This window comes from Pleurodeles waltl, chromosome 5 (assembly GCF_031143425.1).
Source record: "Pleurodeles waltl isolate 20211129_DDA chromosome 5, aPleWal1.hap1.20221129, whole genome shotgun sequence".
In the NCBI taxonomy this organism is placed as follows: Eukaryota; Metazoa; Chordata; class Amphibia; order Caudata; family Salamandridae; genus Pleurodeles; species Pleurodeles waltl.
This window is the reverse complement of record NC_090444.1, coordinates 718,696,918-718,716,580: the sequence shown is the minus strand read 5'-3', so window position 1 is coordinate 718,716,580 and position 19,663 is coordinate 718,696,918. Positions and strand designations below refer to the sequence as shown.

Genomic DNA, 19,663 nt, shown 5'->3' with positions numbered 1-19,663 from the left:
TTGCTTTGTGTTTGACAGGATATTGTGGCTGAGGTTGGGGTGTAGACCTGATAGGTATTACATGACCAGGAGAGTCCTTGTCCCAACCTACATGATTGCGGTACAACACAGGTGCTTGCGCTAAAGCCCAACTGACAGCGTAGGCTTGTTTTACCGCTTCTGGAAATGCTCAGGTGGCTAGTCCCTTTCGGCCAGCAGGATATCACAACTAAGTTCATCCCAAAATATCACACCAATGGTGCGCTCCACGTCTCCCTTAATTTGAATATTTAAATCATAAACCCTGTCGGGTGGGAGAATGCGGCCGTCCGCAGTCTCCATCGCAATGAAAATCGCTAGTTGCTGTCGCATCCAGATGATCTTTCAGTCTCTGGCGACATATCGTGACCTCTGCTGTGCTGTCCAACAGTGTCACTGCCCATGTTCTTCAGCAATGTTCTCAAGTGTACTGGCACTTTTCATTGACAGTGCTGTCATCTTTCTCTTTTTAAAGTGTGGATTTTGTTGTGGGGGCTTTTCTTCTTTTTTGTCTGAAAAGAGTGGTGTGTTTTCTGTTTCACATATTAAGGATGTCGTTCAGGACAGCCCCCCCCTCTTGCTACATCTATCTGGTGCGTCCTGAAAGGAACACTAGGGACGTGAATCAGTATATCTGTCAGGAGCTTTTATACTTTCTCTATTTCTGAGTGTATATCTCCTTTCGGAGTTCTCCGGATGTGGAGAATCTGCTCTCTGATTTCATCTATCTTTAAATTGTTTTTGCTTTCCCAAGCGCTTCTTAGAACAGTCCTGTGCTTGTTTAGTACCTTCCTTAGGGGTGGTACTCTGTAATTCAAGCTTCTTCGGCTTGGTTCCCAAACTATCCCGTCCTAGACTCGTATAGGCATCAGAAATAATTTTCAGTAGCTCCTTCTCCCGGTCCAAATGTGGAATCTCTCGGAGACGCTGGCGTATAGCGAAGATACTGCTTCCCCTTTGATATTACTGAGTAGGACTGAGGAGACTGAGTCGAAGTTACGTATTAATTTCATCCCCAAATCTAGGGCTGGTTACACCCCGTGCTCATTCTGTATTTAACACTTCCGGTAAATTGGCAACTGTTGGGGAACCATGTGTGGTAGTACATATTGCAGCGACGATTGTACCCCATGTGGCCCAATAGTCCACCAGGAGAATCATCTCCAAGGGAAAGCACATTGTGAGAATTCTATGTTTCTCCTGTGGTCCCGTATAGGGAAACGCAGCTTCCAGCTTATTTGTTTTCAGGGGTATCCAGAACGGTACTTTCTCCCATTCTGTGGGTACCTTACTGTAGGAAGTTGGCTCTGTATGCATTATTTCAAAGTAAGGAATAGTATGCACAGAGTCCAAGGGTTCCCCTTAGAGGTAAGATAGTGGCAAAAAGAGATAATACTAATGCTCTATTTTGTGGTAGTGTGGTCGAGCAGTAGGCTTATCAAAGGAGTAGTGTTAAGCATTTGTTGTACATACACCCAGGCAATAAATGAGGAACACACACTCAGAGACAATTCCAGGCCAATAGGTTTTTGTATAGAAAAATCTCTTTTCTTAGTTTATTTTAAGAACCACAGGTTCAAATTCTACATGTAATACTTTGCATGAAAGGTATTGCAGGTAAGTACTTTAGGAACTTTGAATAATCACAATAGCATATATACTTTTCAAATAAAACACATATAGCTATTTTAAAACTAGACAGTGCAATTTTCACAGTTCCTAGGGGAGGTAAGTTATTGTTAGTTCTTGCAGGTAAGTAAACCACCTACGGGGTTCAAATTGGGGTCCAAGGTAGCCCACCGTTGGGGGTTCAGAGCAACCCCAAAGTTACCACATCAGCCGCTCAGGGCCGGTCAGGTGCAGAGTTCAAAGTGGTGCCCAAAACGCATAGGCTTCAATGGAGAAGGGGGTCCCCCGGTTCCAGTCTGCCAGCAGGTAAGTACCCGCGTCTTCGGAGGGCAGACCAGGGGGGTTTTGTAGGGCACTGGGGGGGACACAAGTCCACACAGAAAGTACACCCTCAGCAGCGCGGGGGCGGCCGGGTGCAGTGTGCGAACAAGCGTCGGGTTTGTAATAGGAATCAATGGGAGACCAAGGGGTCTCTTCAGCGGTGCAGGCAGGCAAGGGGGGGGGGGGCTCCTCGGGGTAGCCACCACCTGGGCAAGGGAGAGGGCCTCCTGGGGGTCACTCCTGCACTGGAGTTCCGATCCTTCAGGTCCTGGGGGCTGCGGGTGCAGGGTCTTTTCCAGGCATCGGGATCTGAGAGTCAGGCAGTCGCGGTCAGGGGAGCCTCAGGATTCCCTCTGCAGGCGTCGCTGTGGGGGCTCAGGGGGGACAACTTTGGTTACTCACAGTCTTGGAGTCGCCGGGGAGTTCTCCCTGAAGTGTTGTTCCTTCACCAGTCGAGTCGCGGTCGCCGGGTTGCATGTCTCACGCTTCTGGCAGGAAACGCAGTCGTTTTAAAGTTGCTCCTTTTGCTGTTCTCGGGAGTTTCTTGGTCTTTTTAGAACAGGGCAGTCCTCTGAGGATTCAGAGGTCGCTGGTCCTGGGGAAAGCGTCGCTGGAGCAGTTTTCTTCCGAAGGGGGAAGACAGGCCGGTAGAGTTGGGGCCAAGGCAGTTGGTGTCTCCGTCTTCTCTGCAGGGTTTTTCAGCTCAGCAGTCCTCTTCTTCTTAGGTTGCAGGAATCTAGTTTCCTAGGTTCTGGGGAGCCCCTAAATACTGAATTTAGGGGTGTGTTTAGGTCTGGAAGGGCAGTAGCCAATGGCTACTGTCCTTGAGGGTGGGTACACCCTCTTTGTGCCTCCTCCCTGAGGGGAGGGGGGCACATCCCTATTCCTATTGGGGGAATCCTTTTTCTACAAGATGGAGGATTTCTAAAAGTCAGACTCACCTCAGCTCAGGACCCCTTCGGGGCTGTCCTGACTGGCCAGTGACTCCTCCTTGTTTTTCTCATTATCTCTCCTGGACTTGCCGCCAAAAGTGGGGGCTGGGTCCAGGGGGCGGGCATCTCCACTAGCTCGAGTGCCCTGGGGCATTGTAACACGAAGCTTGAGCCTTGAAGCTCACTGCTAGGTGTTACAGTTCCTGCAGGGGGGGGTGTGAAGCACCTCCACCCAGAGCAGGCTTTTGTTTCTGTCCTCAGAAAGCACAAAGGCTCTCACCGCATGGGGTCAGAAACTCGTCTCTCAGCAGCAGGCTGGCACAGACCAGTCAGTCCTGCACTGAACAATTGGGTAAAATACAGGGGGTATCTCTAAGATGCCCTCTGTGTGCATTTTTTAATAAATCCAACACTGGAATCAGTGTGGGTTTATTATTCTGAGAAGTTTGATACTAAACTTCCCAGTATTCAGTGTAGCCATTATGGAGCTCTGGAGTTCGTTTTTGACAGACTCCCAGACCATATACTCTTATGGCTACCCTGCACTTACAATGTCTAAGGTTTTGCTTAGACACTGTAGGGACATAGTGCTCATGCACATATGCCCTCACCTGTGGTATAGTGCATCCTGCCTTAGGGCTGTAAAGACTGCTAGAGGGGTGACTTACCTATGCCACAGGCAGTGTGAGGTTGGCATGGCACCCTGAGGGGAGTGCCATGTCGACTTATTCATTTTCTCCCCACCAGCACACACAAGCTGGCAAGCAGTGTGTCTGTGCTGAGTGAGGGGTCCCTAGGGTGGCATAAGACATGCCGCAGCCCTTGGAGTCCTTCCCTGGCATCAGGGCCCTTGGTACCAGGGGTACCAGTTACAAGGGACTTACCTGGGTGCCAGGGTTGTGCCAATTGTGGAGACAATGGTACATTTTAGGTGAAAGAACACTGGTGCTGGGGCCTGGTTAGCAGGGTCCCAGCACACTTCTCAGTCAAGTCAGCATCAGTGTCAGGCAAAAAGTGGGGGGTAACTGCAACAGGAAGCCATTTCTTTACACTTACCCATGATAGTATGTACTGTTTGCGGATTAATCCCAGCAGCCAACTGGTATCCAGCAGGTGATGGATGCGCTGGTGTAGTGTTCCAAGTTCGCATTTCGAACAGAACCAGTCATCTGTAAAGTGTTACTAGTTCAAGATATACGTTTCGCAGGTCTGCTGCCTGCATGTTTTGAATACCTGGGTGAGGTGTGTATGTGGAAAACTTAGGCAACGTTGGTCCTTCATTACCTTAGGGACCTAATCTCACGGGTTGTATTACATGTGGTAGGACGCCTTAAAACCAGTTCTGATGCTCCTGATATGTGAGCAGTATTTCACAATACTGGTATGCTTGGTACCGTATTGGTACGTTTGCAATTCTGTATGTGTGGAATGTGAATGTAGTGTTGTCTTCCTTGGGAAAGTGTACCCAGGAATAAAATGATTCAGTTTAGTAAGCTTCACTAGCTTCCACTATGAATGTAACATCCCTGCCGTCTTCTCTTAAGCCGTGCGCTACTAGATGTAGAGTTAGTGCTTGTCTAGCATTCTCAGGAACTTCTATGGCATTAGCCACAATATGAAATGGGTAAGAGAGATGGAACACCAAATGGGGAGTATAGTCCTTTTATGAGTTTGAGCTCGAACAACCTACAGCCTAATTAGGTGCTTCCTGTTCAGCTGAGGAAGATCTTCCCCAAGACCATGGACGTCTCTGTATAATGGTACTTAGGGTACCTCTAGAATGTGAGACAGTGATAGTCAGGGTATCTGTAAATCAGTGCCTAAACATCATTGTTGGTGGCACCATGTCGTAGTTTGACTCTTGCTATAGGCAAGACTGCTGGTTTAAGGATCACAGTACTTATGTTTGTAGGCGACTATGCCAATCCTACAACAAATCGCAACTGTCGTCCCAACCTTCCCAGCTCACAAGCAGCACCTCACCAGAAACCCAAACACTAAAAAGGTGAGTTGTGGCAGCCTTTATGCATGGACTTAAGAGTGCGACATCTCAGGGAGTGTCATGGTAAAACGGAGATTACCCCTTTCTCATATGAACAATATGTCTCAATCAAACACAGGCAATGAAGAAGATGCTGTGAAGTTTCAATAGGTTTTATTTAGCAAAACTGCAATCTGCGATAAGTTGCATGGGCTGCAATGATTAGGACAATGATCAGTGCAAGAAACAGAATGGTAAAGAGAAGCGTCATTAACACTAAGACCCCCACCATCTTGCAATAATATGTAATGACATAAGATGTGAAATATGTCCTAATTCCCTAGCATAATAAGCCTAACGTTTAACCTAAAAGAGAACTAGGTATATCAAAACCTAATCTGCCAATGCCATGTCCATAAGAAGAACCCCCAACCCTTGTTACCTGGGAATGAGGTCTCTAGCTCAGACTCCGTAGGGTCACGAAGACTGGGTCAGCGTCAATGCGACATGCAGCATCGATGGCATCTGGTCGGAATCCCTAAGACTATCTAATTGAGGAGTATTTATACTGATCTGCTTGGACCTCTGACGTAGGTCTGTTCCCAAACAATAGATAACAAGACATTCTTGGGAAGGTAATTTATATAAACAATTCCCTCGAAAGTGTGAACAGGGAAAGTACCTAATGTGAACATCAACAGTTTGCTTATCTTTATCACTTGATATCGATGCCTGATAACGCAAAACTAAAACATGGGACTTTTGCAAGGGTAGTTTTGCATCTGGTAGCCAGATTGGAAATGAGAACTAGACATTGTCCACCGTGAATTGTTTTGAAAGTCTTTGGAGAATTCCTTTTTATCCACCCCTCGCTCTTTTTTTTTTTTAACCACCCTTTTGGGAGACAAATACCCAGCCCATACCTTCTTGACAAAACTGGTGCTGGCCCAGATGGCCACCTCCTCAGCAAGCTTCCTAAAGTCAGTCAGCCTGCAATTCACCAGGTGTTGCTGAAGCTCAGGAAAGCAATTATCAAGAATGTGCTCCTTTAAAAATAAGTTGAACAGCCCTTCAAAATCATCAACCTTGCTGCCCCTCACCCAGTCCTTCAGTGCCTTACCAGCATAGGCCAAGAAATGTACCCATGTTTGTGTTGAGTTTGTGACTAGCTGTGAACCGTTGCCTATACCTCTCAGATGTCAATCCAAACTTACTGACTAAAATGGTCTTCATGGCAGTGTAGTTGGTCTGGTCCTCCACCTTTAGAGTAAGGAGTGCATCCATCCCCACTGTGGGCATGTACTGCCAAAGATTATTTCCCCCCCCCCCCCCCCCACAGAACTCTTCTGGGACCCTGTGCACTTTTAAAGTCACTTCATAGGCTACAGACCATTTATCTATGTCATCCCCTACTCCATAACTTGCCACCACATTTTTTGGGATATGGAATCTGTACTCCTATGCAGACACTGCAGGTATGCTGCCACCATCACTGCTGGACTCAGCCCTCCTGGCTCTGATGTCCAGCTCCCGCAGCCTCAACTCCTGAGCAAACAACATTTTCTTCTCCTCCATAGCCAATATTTTTGCCTCCATCTATTTCTCCAATTTGTGGTCAGTCAGTTCCAACTTTATTTCCTCTCCTCCCTCCTGTCCTCCACCTCTTCTTGGGGTCAGACCTTTTGATGACAAGCTGCTCCCTGCTGAGGAAGGGGCCCTCATTCCTGGAATTAAGTTGCTCCCCTCATTCTAGACCCAGGTCCAAATCATCCTCCACACCCAGCTCCTACTCAGCCTCATTCACCTCTGAGCTCTCGTTCAATGCAGCAATGGCTTCTGAATAGGCTCGTAGTGCCTTCTGCAGCTCCACTCTTCTTGGTGCTGCTCTTTACAGGAAGCCCAAAATCCTTGCAGAAATCCTTGAGCTGGGCCACAGTATAACCCTCAAGTTTGGTCAACTCAAACTTCATTCTTCTAAGGACAGATGCTTACCCTCCAAACAGAGACATGATTTAAAATAAAAAGCAAAATTTTTAAATCGGGGAGAAATTAAAAATTTAAAATGCCAATTGAAGAGAGTAGAGAAAAAAATTCTAATTGGATCAGAGAAATTGATTTGAATTGGTCTAAATGTTAGCAGTGCACAATTAATTACAAAATGTTATTGTACAAACAAGTCATATTCTCACCGCTGAACATCAATGTTAGAAATGAGGTCTCTAGTTGGCAGAGGTACACACCCGATCTAAGTAGGGGCCACAATCCTAGTCAGGGTAGGTCAGATATACACTCTAAATTAACCTGTGCTCACACTCTGGTAGCTTGGCACAGAACAGACAGGCTTAACTTAAAAGTGGGATTGTTTGTAGTAGAGCACACAGGAACTGCAGCAAACGTGAGCAGAGTTGCCACAGGAAAAAGTTTCCTATAGGTTAGGGAGGAGCCAGGAATCACCAACCCACTGCCTAGTGCCAGGCACAAATGTGGCAGCCCTTGGCACCCTATTCAGAACACCTCTAGAACAGTATAAGAGCAAAGAAAAAGATTATGACCTGTGAGGTGAATCTAAGGTCTGGAACTGCTCCCACTTGTACCCAGGAATAAGAAGTGGACTCTAAGGGTCAGTTGGCTGATCTCCTGTTAAGCTACAGAGACACAAAAGCCACAAGAAGCCTGCCCTTAAATTTGCTGGTGGCTTCTGTGAACTAGGTCCTAACCCTCAACTGCTGGTCTTCAGGTCCAGGATTTTCCCTGGTGGACTGACAGTAGACCAGAACTAGCCTGCCAAGTCAGTCTATTGAGGGTGCATCACCAGTGAGCACTACTATGCCGCTGCTCCTGCTACTTTATTATCCAAAGCAGCAAATCAGATTCAGTGGGGCCAATAAAGATCAGCATCTGATGACACCGAACTCTCTCCGGCTACAACCTGCAGCCTTGCCCTGCTGGAGGAATCAGATTTTCACAGAAAAGACTGAGAACCTCGTTCAGAGTTCAGTGAACAGATTACTCTGTCACAAGTATATTAGACGTGTATTATATCCAATGGCACTTGTAACATGGCAGGCAGGATATCTGTCAGGTTTGTGACAGAGTAACCTACTCACCAAACTCTAAATCAGGCCCAAGTCCGGAAGTAGATATCTTCACTGGACCAGAAGCCAATCAGCATTCGATCGACTGAATGCTTCCTGGGAGCGAACTCCAGACTTTGCCTGCTCTGAGGTTTTCCCACCTTTATCAATGGCTGCACAAAGGACTCATTCTTCAACACCCAGTTGTCGCTGACCCTGTCTTCAGATCCAGCCTGCTGCCTTGCCCCACTGAAGATTCTATCACCTCAGAAATTTTCTAAGTCATAAGGTACCTGGTTTACCCGGACCAACCTGGTCCTTACATCTAGCCCACGCTTCACAGAGGTTTACCTTAAAACTTACCTTTTCCCCGGCCCAGCATGACCGGTTTTACTCGTGGTTAGGGCTTTGAGATTTTGGTGCTATTTTTATTAGAAATCTTAGAAATTCATATCTCCATTTCACCCTATTGGAGTCATTTTGTTTGTTAAAATATACTGTATTTTGATAAATTGTAGTGGAATGTTTTTTTTTTTTTTTTTTACATGTGAACTGTTTTGGTAATTTTTCAGATTTAAATTACTGGATCTAACAAGAATAGTGACATTATCACTTGTAGTGAACCACCATTCACCCCAATTAATAATCCACTTTCTCACATCAGAGATCCAGCTGGGCAACTCAAGGCAGCCTGCACATACGTCACCATGCAGGGGACTTTTCTGCCCCAAATAAAAAACATGTGTGCTACACTAGGATCAAAAATCTAAGTCCACCAATGAATTATATTTTAATAAGCAACAAAACCAGCAAGGGTAGATTTCTAGCTGGACACTACATGAAAATATACATCTGGGGATTTTACACATAAAGCAAGGAAGTGGAAATACTTCTTTACCTTGTGCAGTAAGTAGCATTTTTTTATTTTGTTACTGCAGATAAGTTGCAAATTACCTGTACAGATACACCCAGGTAAAGCACATTTTTCAGGCGGCTTATTTAATGTTCGAAGGAGGCTTTCAAGCATGTCACAAACGCTTCCTTTGAGATATGCCTGTTACAGCTTTTGCATGCAGCAGTTTTAAGAATGTGTTATTTGGTAACCAAATAATTAATAAATAAATAACACACTTACAACCGCCTTCATGACTAGGTTGGCAGAGGATGTTATATGCCACATATAATCACTCGTAATATTATTGCACAAAGTCAGCAGCTGCCATCCAGTGGCACTAAGAGATGGTAGCTAACGAAGCTGTCAACACAATTAAAACAATATAAAATAAATTCAGGATTTTGTAAGGTGAGTTGTGTGACCTGTTGTACAAAGAGTGTGAAATAAGAGGCTGTTAGGTGTTTAGTTTTTCCTAACACAACATTTAAATAACAAAGTCAACTGCACAAACATTTCAAAATATATTTCACTAGTTGTGAAAGCCCATTAGTTTTGACTTCTGAGTGATGAAAAATATTTTAATAAGATGAAAACAAATTAGAACACTTTACTTGATGAGGTGCACATGATAAAAGTGTTTTGTGAAAAACAATTTTCACACATAATTGTTAATATACTATATAGCTTTATCAGTAAAGCTGCATGTTAGTGGTAAGGTTTTTGGACATTTCTTAGAAACGTAATGTCTGTAAATGAGTGTGCAACCACATCATGTTTTTGTTATACATCTATTAAAAATGAGTGTTCAAACAAACTGAGAAACTTTCCTGCCCTGATGGAAATGCTTTTAGTAAACGAAGAGACAAGTCATGGATCATGTGTAACCCTATATGTGGGCTAGATACTTATTATACATGGAGCAAACATTTAGTCTATTTAATCAAACAAAAGAGGATTTTTTTGGAATGCAGAAATGTTGAATTCACATATGTGAGAATGAAGAAAAAGGCAACTGTGAAATAAAATATTTGCCTAGCATCACACAATTTGAGACCTGTTTACGGGTCAAGCACATTACAATTAGGTCGAGTAGATTAAACTTACTCGACATGCAATCTAGTAACATTTCTATGGTTTTTCAAGGCCTGACTACTCTTATCTAGGGACAATTATCTCTTTAAATTCTATTGACAGCATGAACAAACGGGCTTCCAATGTTTTCTTAAAGCAATCATACTGACCCTTTATTCCTAACAATATCTTTTCCATGACAAATATTTCCCCAATACATCAAAGTTGTATATGCTGGTGTTTCTTCATGCTCAGAACCCGAAGATCGCCTGCTTAGCTACACTGACTAATAGCAAGATCTGTCTGACTCTTGTCTGAGTATGACAGACAATCCGCCACTCCGAAAATAGTGTAAGCTGAGAGCCTGATCAGTTTCACTCAGTTCATTTGGCCAATTCCATCAAGTATCTCCTTTCAAAATCTTTAAAGCTTAGGGCATTGCCTAAACAAATGAAGAGGCCCTGGACTGCCACACCTCTCCAGCAGAAATCGCTCCTATCGGGATTCAAATTTGGAATTCTGCTGGGGCTACAGGCCAGTACACTGAAATTGTTACAAATTGTTCCCTCATTGCAGTACAAGCAGAACTCCGCTGAGGCCTCGCCAACACTTCTTCCCATTATTTAAAGTTCTACTTTAAGCTTCCATCTCTCTACACCGTTGTATGAGTTTGGTTAGTGTCAGTATTAATTACCCTATACAGTTCTGATAACAAATATCCGTAATTACATTTAAGGAATATTCAACAGTCAAAGATGCCATGAATCTAGAGGCCTGTGCCTATACTTTTTTATGTGCTATCCAGTACCTTATGTGGAGTTAAATTCTTTCAGATTCGGAAAGGCTAAAGTCTTTTTTAGTTGTTCAAACTGCTTTATTCCCTCCAGGTTAAAAAAAACGAAAAAAAAAAACCCATTCATTTGAAGTTAGCAGTCCACTATGACGAAGTCTGACCACAGTTCATGCCAGTTGAAAAGACAGAATTCCCTGTAAGCGAGAGCATGGGGGATTGGTAAATGGATAACCCCTTCTTCAGCATAACTGCATTCCAGGATAAGACGATAGACCTCGTCACAAGTGAGGAATGTAGTTCCCTTGAACGAGATTTACTATGTAACCAGAGAATGTTCCAAACATCCTTAATTATTTGATTTATAAAGCACCACATTTTTTCGTATGTCTCCTTCCAGCAGCTGTTCCTAAAGTCACTTATGGATGGGTGATGGGGGATACAAAACACTGTGGCCAAAGCTCTAAATTTACCCATGTCCAGAGGTGAGAAACTCATCCAGTCCCGGTGAAGACCCATTTGAATTTGGGTTCAGTTTCTGAGCTTGTAGAACATAAGGTTTGCAGTAACCGCGGGCTTTGAGAAATGACAGAAATAATGAGATAATGCATCTGTCTGTCAATCTCACGCCTAGCGTCAGTTGCAATTTGTGAATACCATATCCAAATATAGTTGAATGTCTGATGTTGAATAATGACTGCATAAATGTCTGTAAATCCCTTATGTTGGGTAAATGCATTGACTGCTGTGTAAATGAGTAGAGATGTATCAAATGATAGATAACTTGCTGTAACTTGCTATGCTCTAGGTCAGCCACTTATGAAGACTGTCTCCGCTCTACAGTATTTTACTATGAATCTCACTGTTTTGTTTTTTATATTAATTTGGGGGAGGACTGGGGCTTGGGATCTCGATCAGACGGCAGTTGAAGTTATCATCACGCTGACTGTAGTGGATGGTTTGGTACACTAGTTCCAGACGCCTACCTACAGAACTGGTTTTCCACAGAGATATCTGTCCGAGTGCCCTCCCTACGATCACTTCAGGGATCCCACTTGCAATGTGGGGTTGCTGGCATATTTGAAGTTTAGTACCATATTTGTTTAGCAAAGGATCAATGTATGACAACCTAGACCTGAAGACAATACATGCAAGTCTGTAAGTGGTTTCTTTTCTTAAAGATAAAGACAAACAAATGTTGATTTTAACACTTCCAAATCACCTAAAGGAAGATTCAGAGTAATACTTACTACTTGAATACTGTGGTAATATTTCTGTGCTTTTCCTGTAAGTTAATAAGTGGAAATATTAACAAGGAAAGTCAAAACTCAAAGCAAACTGCACTTATATCGGTCACATAATTTGAGTACTTCAAAACTTATCTATGAGAAGGCAACCAAAGAAGAATCTGTGAACTAGAGATACCACTGTTGTACAAAATTCCTCTGATGTAAGTGTAGAGGCTCCTAGAAGCAATACTTGACAGCAGCTTATGGCGATGATTTAACAAGTCATAATTCAATAGCTTAAAAACATGAACATTTGTTTTTGAAAAATACTGAATATAGAAACAGCATTGGCTAAATTCAAAATAATGTGGCATAAGTTCAAACGTGTATCTTAATACACAGAGAATGCTTTACTTTTGCTTGAGAGAAGGGGGGTATAAAAGCATACAATTCAGTTGAGATCATTATTAAGGATAGCAGGATTAATGAAAAGCCTGAGTAATAGAAAAACAACTAACTCCTGTAAGAAGTTGGAGTATAAGTTGAAGGGGATGAGAACCAACCACAGTCCCTGTCAGGGTGAACCACTGAAGTCACTAAATTATTCTGAGCTCACCCCACTTGTAGCCATAGCACACAGCAGAGAGGCTTCACTTACAGATAACATGTAATATATTTCTGCAATACTAAGACAGTAATAAAGTCAAAACAGAACACAGAAAAAACACGCAAACCAATTTAAAAAATAGGGAACTTCAAATAAATAAAATAACACGGAACAACTAATCAGTAGAACTGGAGTAATGAATTTTTAATGTTTGAATTAAAAATAGCCCCAAAAAGCATTAAGCACCAACAACGGTCATTTGGTTGCGTTGGACGGTGTTATGCTATTAATTGTGTTTGACCAATGACTGTGTTTCACCACTGCGCATATTAGTTGCTCAATGTTCACCAGTAGCACATTACATGTTGTGTTTAGGTTAGCTGCCTATTGGCTTTAACATGACATTAGACATTACATTTGGGTTAGCTGCCTATTGACTTTAACATGGTATTAGCCCTTACATTCTGTATTCAGTTTAGCTGCCTATTGGCTTTAACATGGCATTAGACATTACATTTGGTATTTAGGTTAGCTGCCTATTGGCTTTAACGTGGAGTTAGACATTGCAGTTGAGACACTGCAGATGAGCTGTGTTTTTCCAAGCTGTGTTTTTCCAAGCTGTGTTTTTCACACCAAACCCTAGCTGATAAGAGAGCTTAGATTTTGTGTTTAACTCTCAATCCAGTCTGGGAACGAGTGAAGTTTGGAGAATTGTCCACTCTCCAAGTTTATTCGGTTGCCACACTGAGTTTGCTTTTAACGATGGCCCTGGGCAACAGCGAGGGGGAGAGGATCTTGACTTCAGACAGCAACGGACGTCAGTTGCCTGTCTCCCGCTTGGGTGGAAAATCTCTTTCTCGCAGTTGAACCGGAGTCATCAACTTGCAGCCCTTAGAAAGATGTAGCGGAGTGAAAGGCCCTACAGTGATGCAATTTAGACTTTTATGCTTTGAAGTTATGCTATAATATAATCACATGTATTTGCTTTGTACATTGCAAATGAGAAGTACTCTGATATATTTTGCTTTCATTGCTGCGACTACTTTTAAACGTGTGCTTCCAACCTACTAATTTAGTCTTTCAGGAACCTCGTGGTGAAGTAATAATAACAATAAATGTCAGGAACCTCGTGGTGAAGTAGTAATAATAATAAATGTCTTCTTTAAACTAAGAATTGCATTCCAGAGAAGTTTTGTAAGCTGGGTCATAAGATAAGAGAAGGAAAGCAAAACAGACGGGGGCAAAGATAAGTTTCAAAGTCGTCCGCGATGAAGCGCAGACCAGCTACCAGGACAAGGTTTGTCCGGTGGGGAAGTTACCTTCTGGAATAAACAACCTTTGGTGAGAATAGGCAGTGGACTAACATCGACCAACTGCAATGTCAGGCTGGAGCTTCAGAATAACCAATGGGATCTGGTGGGTAAAGCTCTGGCTGAAGAAGTTCATATTTTTGTGCTCTGTAGTACCTTTGGAGTTGATCAGGTTCCTGTCAAAGACAGCACTGAAGGAGGTACTGGATGGAGTCAAAGCAGCCTCAGCATGGACTGATGACGATGCTGAGTAAAGAACATAGCAGGAGTTACCAGTGAAGTCAGGTCCTGCGGCGATGATAGGTGGATAGGCTGGGCAGGTCGTCTGATAGGCTGGGCAGGCTGGTCCTGGTCTCCCGATGGTTCTTCATGGAACAAATTTGACAGAAAGTTTTTCAAGTCCAACCTTTAAGCGCTACACAAAAGGAATAAACATTAATATCAACCAAGAGTTCCAGGACCTTTAGAAGACTACTTGGAGGTCAGGACTCACTCCCAAAGAAGCCAGCAGCAGGGTCAAAGACAATGTCCAGTTTGAACTTGTCTGCTCGAAATGCAGGGACAAAGCCCCCTGTAGTTTAAACAGGTCAATTTTACGACCCTTTGATGCACTTCTGGGGTCTTGGTTAAATGTGAAGCAGGTTCTGTCTTCTCAGGTCTTCAGACAGCCAGGCAATCCTCTTCTGAATCTTCTTCTGGTCCAGCAGTTTTCTGAGAAGGGTAATGGGGATGCCACATTTATGACCAGTGACAGCATGTGTGTGGGAGAAACTCCTGGACACACTCTATTTAATGGGATAAAAGTTCCCAGGGATGACCTTAGCCACTTTTGTACCACGTCATTTGGGTTCTGCTGCTAACAATCCTGCACTGTCCCTCTCTGCCAAAAAGCAACATAGCAGAAACATTCTTCCCCTGTGCAGAGCTCCGGTGCCCATCCTAGAGGCATGCCCAATGAAATGAGCACTCCCTCTTTTGTGCTCACTCAAAACTGGTTCTGGGGCAGCACTGCTCCCTCAAGGCAGGGCGTCTGGGGGACAAAGAAGAGAGCAGGTCCAGGTTTTAGCTCAATCTACCTATGACAGAGAAGGCACCTTACAAGGGAATGATGCTCCAGGCTATAGTCCAGAGGGTCAACCTGCCAGGGAAACAGAACACCACCCAAGGCCTCTGTCTCAGCTTTTGAAACAAGTTAATACTCAATTTAGGGGCTCTTCAGCTCACAGGGTTTAGGCAGGTAACTTTTTTTTTAAAGTACATGTTCTAAAATACGTATTACCTTATTACATATATATTTATTGCAAATCCAACACTACCAATGAATTGAGCTTGTAAGAAATATTTTTTTTAAAGTGTCAGGTTGAGCACTGTAGCTGTTGCGTAGCTGGAGATACCAAATATTGAATGTAATATTGCTTCCAATTCTTTTCTAAAACACAGCCTGGGAGTGTGGCAGAAAGGTAATGTTTCACCTGACCAACATTTCTGGTGAAGATGTTGGTGGGAAGAATAATCTGCAAAGGAAAATCTGTTTTATCAGAAGTAATAGATACAAGGTTTTCACTGTAAATCAGATTACAACATCAGTGATGTCAATCATTAACAAATCTGTAGAGTCGGGGAAACAGGACCAAATTTTACTAGAAAGAAGGCAGCTCAGAAGATTATGAGGAGGAGAAATTCTTGGTTCTGAGAGGCTCCAGGGAGGAATTATCAGAGAGTAAGCTTTTCAGAAAGAATGGCAGTGGAGCTCTTAAATCCTCTAGTGAAAAAAGCATTTGACACTTAGGAGAAAGGGTGAAAATGACACAGTGAATAATAATAGAATTTAAAAATGTGCTTTTACTTGGAAAAACAAGCCTCTGTACTAGATGTTAATAAACAGGAGGAATCACGGATGAAGACGGGGTCATGAGTATTAAAGATGTTATTACTATGTCACAGGTGAGTATTAGGATGGATCTGGATGTCTATGCCAATTTGGATTAAGATTTGTTTCTGAAAGATGCAAAGGAGGTACAATTAACATCTGAATTTCATGCGAAGGGTCATCAGTAGCAGTGTTATACTTTATGCCAAAGATATTCATTATTCCAGGTGAAATAATTTGGTGGCCTGCAGCCCATGTTTTTAGGTATATTAAGATCTGTGTGAGAGGGCTTTGGTAATGGCATACTAGCAGGGTTCACATGACCTGATGTGGGAGTTTAAGTATTTAAGACTCCTAACGAGGAGTCCAAGATAATTAACAATTTATTCAAAATGGGGTTTACTGCTTACAACGATTTACAGATAGCATTCAAGATGTCTGAGGGAAATGTATTGGATATTGTGGGCCAGACAGCCATGATATGTGATACGGCAGAGACAGCCATGGCTGAAGAAGCCCAAGTGGGAGGTGGTGAGCTTTTGTTTTGGTGACAGATTATGTGATTTAAGCACATTCACATCATTAGATATGTGCCAGAATAATTTGAATAAAGTTTTTGCTAGTATTTTGCAAGGGCCTTTACTTCCCAGGCAAAAGCAAGAAAAAAAAAATACAATATTAGAGCCGTCACCAGGTTTGTCCCTCAAAGTAAGAGACTAGGTATATCTCCTGCAAACTTGACAAGTACAGGATGGGCCCAACCAGCCTCAAGTGTGAGTACAGATATGTTTCTATCCCAAAATTTAAGGAGGGAAGCAGACCGCGATTCTGTAGATAAATGGTGTAAAGCAGTGGTTCTTAATATTTTGAATTCTGTGGACCCCCACTTAATCATCACTAGAACCCAGGGACCCCCACTGAATCATCATTGGAAGTCGGGGGCCCTCACAGTCATTACAGGAAGCCTGGAACCCCAGACAAATTCGTTTTGATAATTTGGACCACAAAACAAAAACAAAACATACAGGCTGAAGCATTCAAACAAATATGCCAATGATTAAATATTTTATTTAATTAACCAATATTAAAAATATAAACATTTTAATAGGAAGGTAGAGCTTTTCCGAATTCAGATGAGGCCGCTCACCATCTATACTCTTTTGTGCTTGATGCACTTGAACTACTCCCACAAATCTGAGCATGCTAACTTAATTTTTTACAAATTACTTCAAATTTACAGAACACTTTACCACTGTCAATTTGACATTCTGCTACCTTATTTATACAGACTTTAATAATCTGTTAATATTATTTAATTCTCAAAGCATTCGTGGACTCCATGATTAGGATTCACAGATCCCTACGGGTCTCCAGCCCACAGGTTACAAATCACTGGTGTGAATCAAAATCAGATGTGTGGGTTCTGGAAGTTAATCAAGGTTATAGAGTTTATAATGGTTCCACTTGATGTCACAGATACGTTTTGTTGGAGCATTCAGTGATGCTGCAAGACTGGTAGTGGAGAGAAACTTTTTATCAACAAGGAGAAGTCAATGAAAGAGCCAACTGAGATGGTGGATTTTTTAAGTATCCATGTCACTGCAGTGAAGTAGATTCTTTGTTCGCTGAAAATGGAGGTGATCAAGAAAGATAACTATTTTGTGGCTGAAAGATTTTTTTTGCATTGAGAAGAATGGCAAATGTTTCAGGCAGTTTCTTTATTGTGGTCCACAGCATTACATGGCTTTGCAGTATTTGAATGGATGTGTTTTGGTAGAGGGTCATTTGTACGAAGGCGTGGTGCATTTGGATCAGGAATTGAGCGAGGAATTGATCTGGTGATTACAGAATTCAGAGAGCTAGAATGGCCGAGCAACTTGAGGAACTTTGTTTTATGCAATTGTAGAGTTGGGTGCCTGCGTGACTGGCTGGGGTGAACAGAAAGAAAGAAAAAAAACAGGCGCAACTGGTCGCTGAAAGAGAAGAATCTGCAAGTAACTGTTTGGAACTACTGGCAGAGCCATTTGCAGTCAAGAGTTTGATGATGAGTCAAGGAGCCAGTTTTGGTGAGGTTGGCAGTTCATCATATAACCAGATTAGGATGCACATTGGTGGTAGATTGGAATTTGAATGTTCTTAGGGATTTGAGTGAGTGAATGTAACCCAAATTTGTTCAGGAAGATGAAGCAAGAGCAGATGTATTCATGATGAATTTGTTTGTATGACAGTTAATAGTTAAGTTGCTACGATTTGCAACTGAACCACTCTCCCAGGAGAGATAGCTACAGATACATTTCTTTGTATGTGGATAGAGAGAGGTATCAGTGCATTTACTTGCTTTTCAATGATTCTGTGAGTAATTCTCCAGGCTAGCAATTTGAGGAAGTCTTTGGAATTATTCTCTACATTTTGGGAGTCTTAATCTTAGTACCCAGGCTTGTTGGAAATTGCGGAAGACGTGTTGTTTCTGCTTTTATTGTTTCAAATAATGTTAAGAAGTCTAGATGGATCTCATCACAGGCTGGTGAAATTTCGGAGAAACCTGAGTAGTTCCAGGTATTTTAACAAAGTTTTGAGAGTTGGGTGGTGATTCTTAGCTACATAGGACCAAGAAAAAAATATTAAGCATCTTGGGCAAAATGCTTTAGCTGGTGCTTAGAAAAGGTGTATATCAATTTCATGTCAATAAACAAGAAAGATGCTGCTCCTATAGAAAAAAGGGTGGTTGGAACGTAGGGGTCAAGAGGGAATCCTTATGATCAAGAATTGGTTCCCTCACACACCTGAATGGGTGACATGGTTCATCATATGGCCAGCTCCTCGTCAGGCTGGCGCTGTAATGCCCAACGGCCCTGTAAGAGGGCTTTTTCTTAGAGATCCTTGTGTGGGGTGTGTGGTTGGGGGTGTGTGTGTGTGGTGTGGGGTGTGTGTGTGTGTGTGGTGTGGGGGGTGTGTGTGTGTGTGTGGTGTGGGGTGTGTGTGTGTGTGTGTGTGTGTGTGTGTGTGTGTGGTGTGGGGTGTGTGTGTGTGTGTGTGTGTGTGGTGTGGGGGGTGTGTGTGTGTGTGTGTGTGTGTGTGGTGTGGGGTGTGTGTGTGTGTGGTGTGGGGTGTGTGTGTGTGTGTGTGTGTGTGGTGTGGGGGGTGTGTGTGTGTGTGTGGGGTGTGTGTGTGTGTGTGTGTGTGTGTACAAGAAACTGTCAAGCGAGTTAAAACTGACTAACAGGGTACCAAATTGTTTTTTATATAGTGGTCCCCTTGACAGAGAAAAAAGTGAAAAGCTATCATATGGGCTCAATGTACTAAGATAGCCTTAATACGATTTATGTAGGGAAGACATGTTTCACGTCTGTTGGTCCAGCCCAATCCCTGGTGTTTCTTCAGGACCAGCAGAATCCCTACCCTACACCTAAATGGGGCGCATGATAACAGGTAATTTCCAAACAACTAAAATACCATTATGAAGTACTGTCCAACCTAGGAGAGACAAATAGAACAAATGAACAATATCAATTTGAGCATCACCTCAGAGAACATATAGATTGACACCTCCTTGTATTTTAGGTGATTCTCAAGTGTCCTCACACTGCATGTTGAAAGCGCAAAAAGTCGCTATCAAGTGATTAGTGCTCATAAACACAGTAGGCCAGGCAGGTGACCACGTGTATAAAAACTGTTAAAAGCACCGTTGTACAGTATAGACCTACAACATAAAACATAAATGAACAAGGGGGAATAATATCCCAGTAGATGAGGGCGGGGGTCTTACCCTGTTGGATCACACTGTCAGGTCTCTTAGGTCAAAAGCACATTAATGCAAGGAAGTGTCAACCTATATGTTTCTCTGAAGTGACGCTCAAAATTATATTGTTCATTTGTTCCATTTATCTCTTCTAGGTTGGTCAATCCTTCATAGAGGCCTTTTATTTGTTGGGGAAA

General features: G+C 42.8%; 1 protein-coding gene across 1 annotated transcript in view; it reads right to left on the bottom strand.

Annotated features, from left to right (window-relative positions):
• RIOX1 (ribosomal oxygenase 1) overlaps positions 1-19,663 on the bottom strand; it is a 235,283-nt gene that overhangs the window by 129,559 nt on the left and 86,061 nt on the right. Inside the window, exon 8 of the mRNA XM_069234671.1 lies at positions 11,962-11,996. Within this exon, the coding sequence (XP_069090772.1) occupies positions 11,962-11,996 (35 nt within the window). The remainder of the gene's footprint in view (positions 1-11,961; positions 11,997-19,663) is intronic.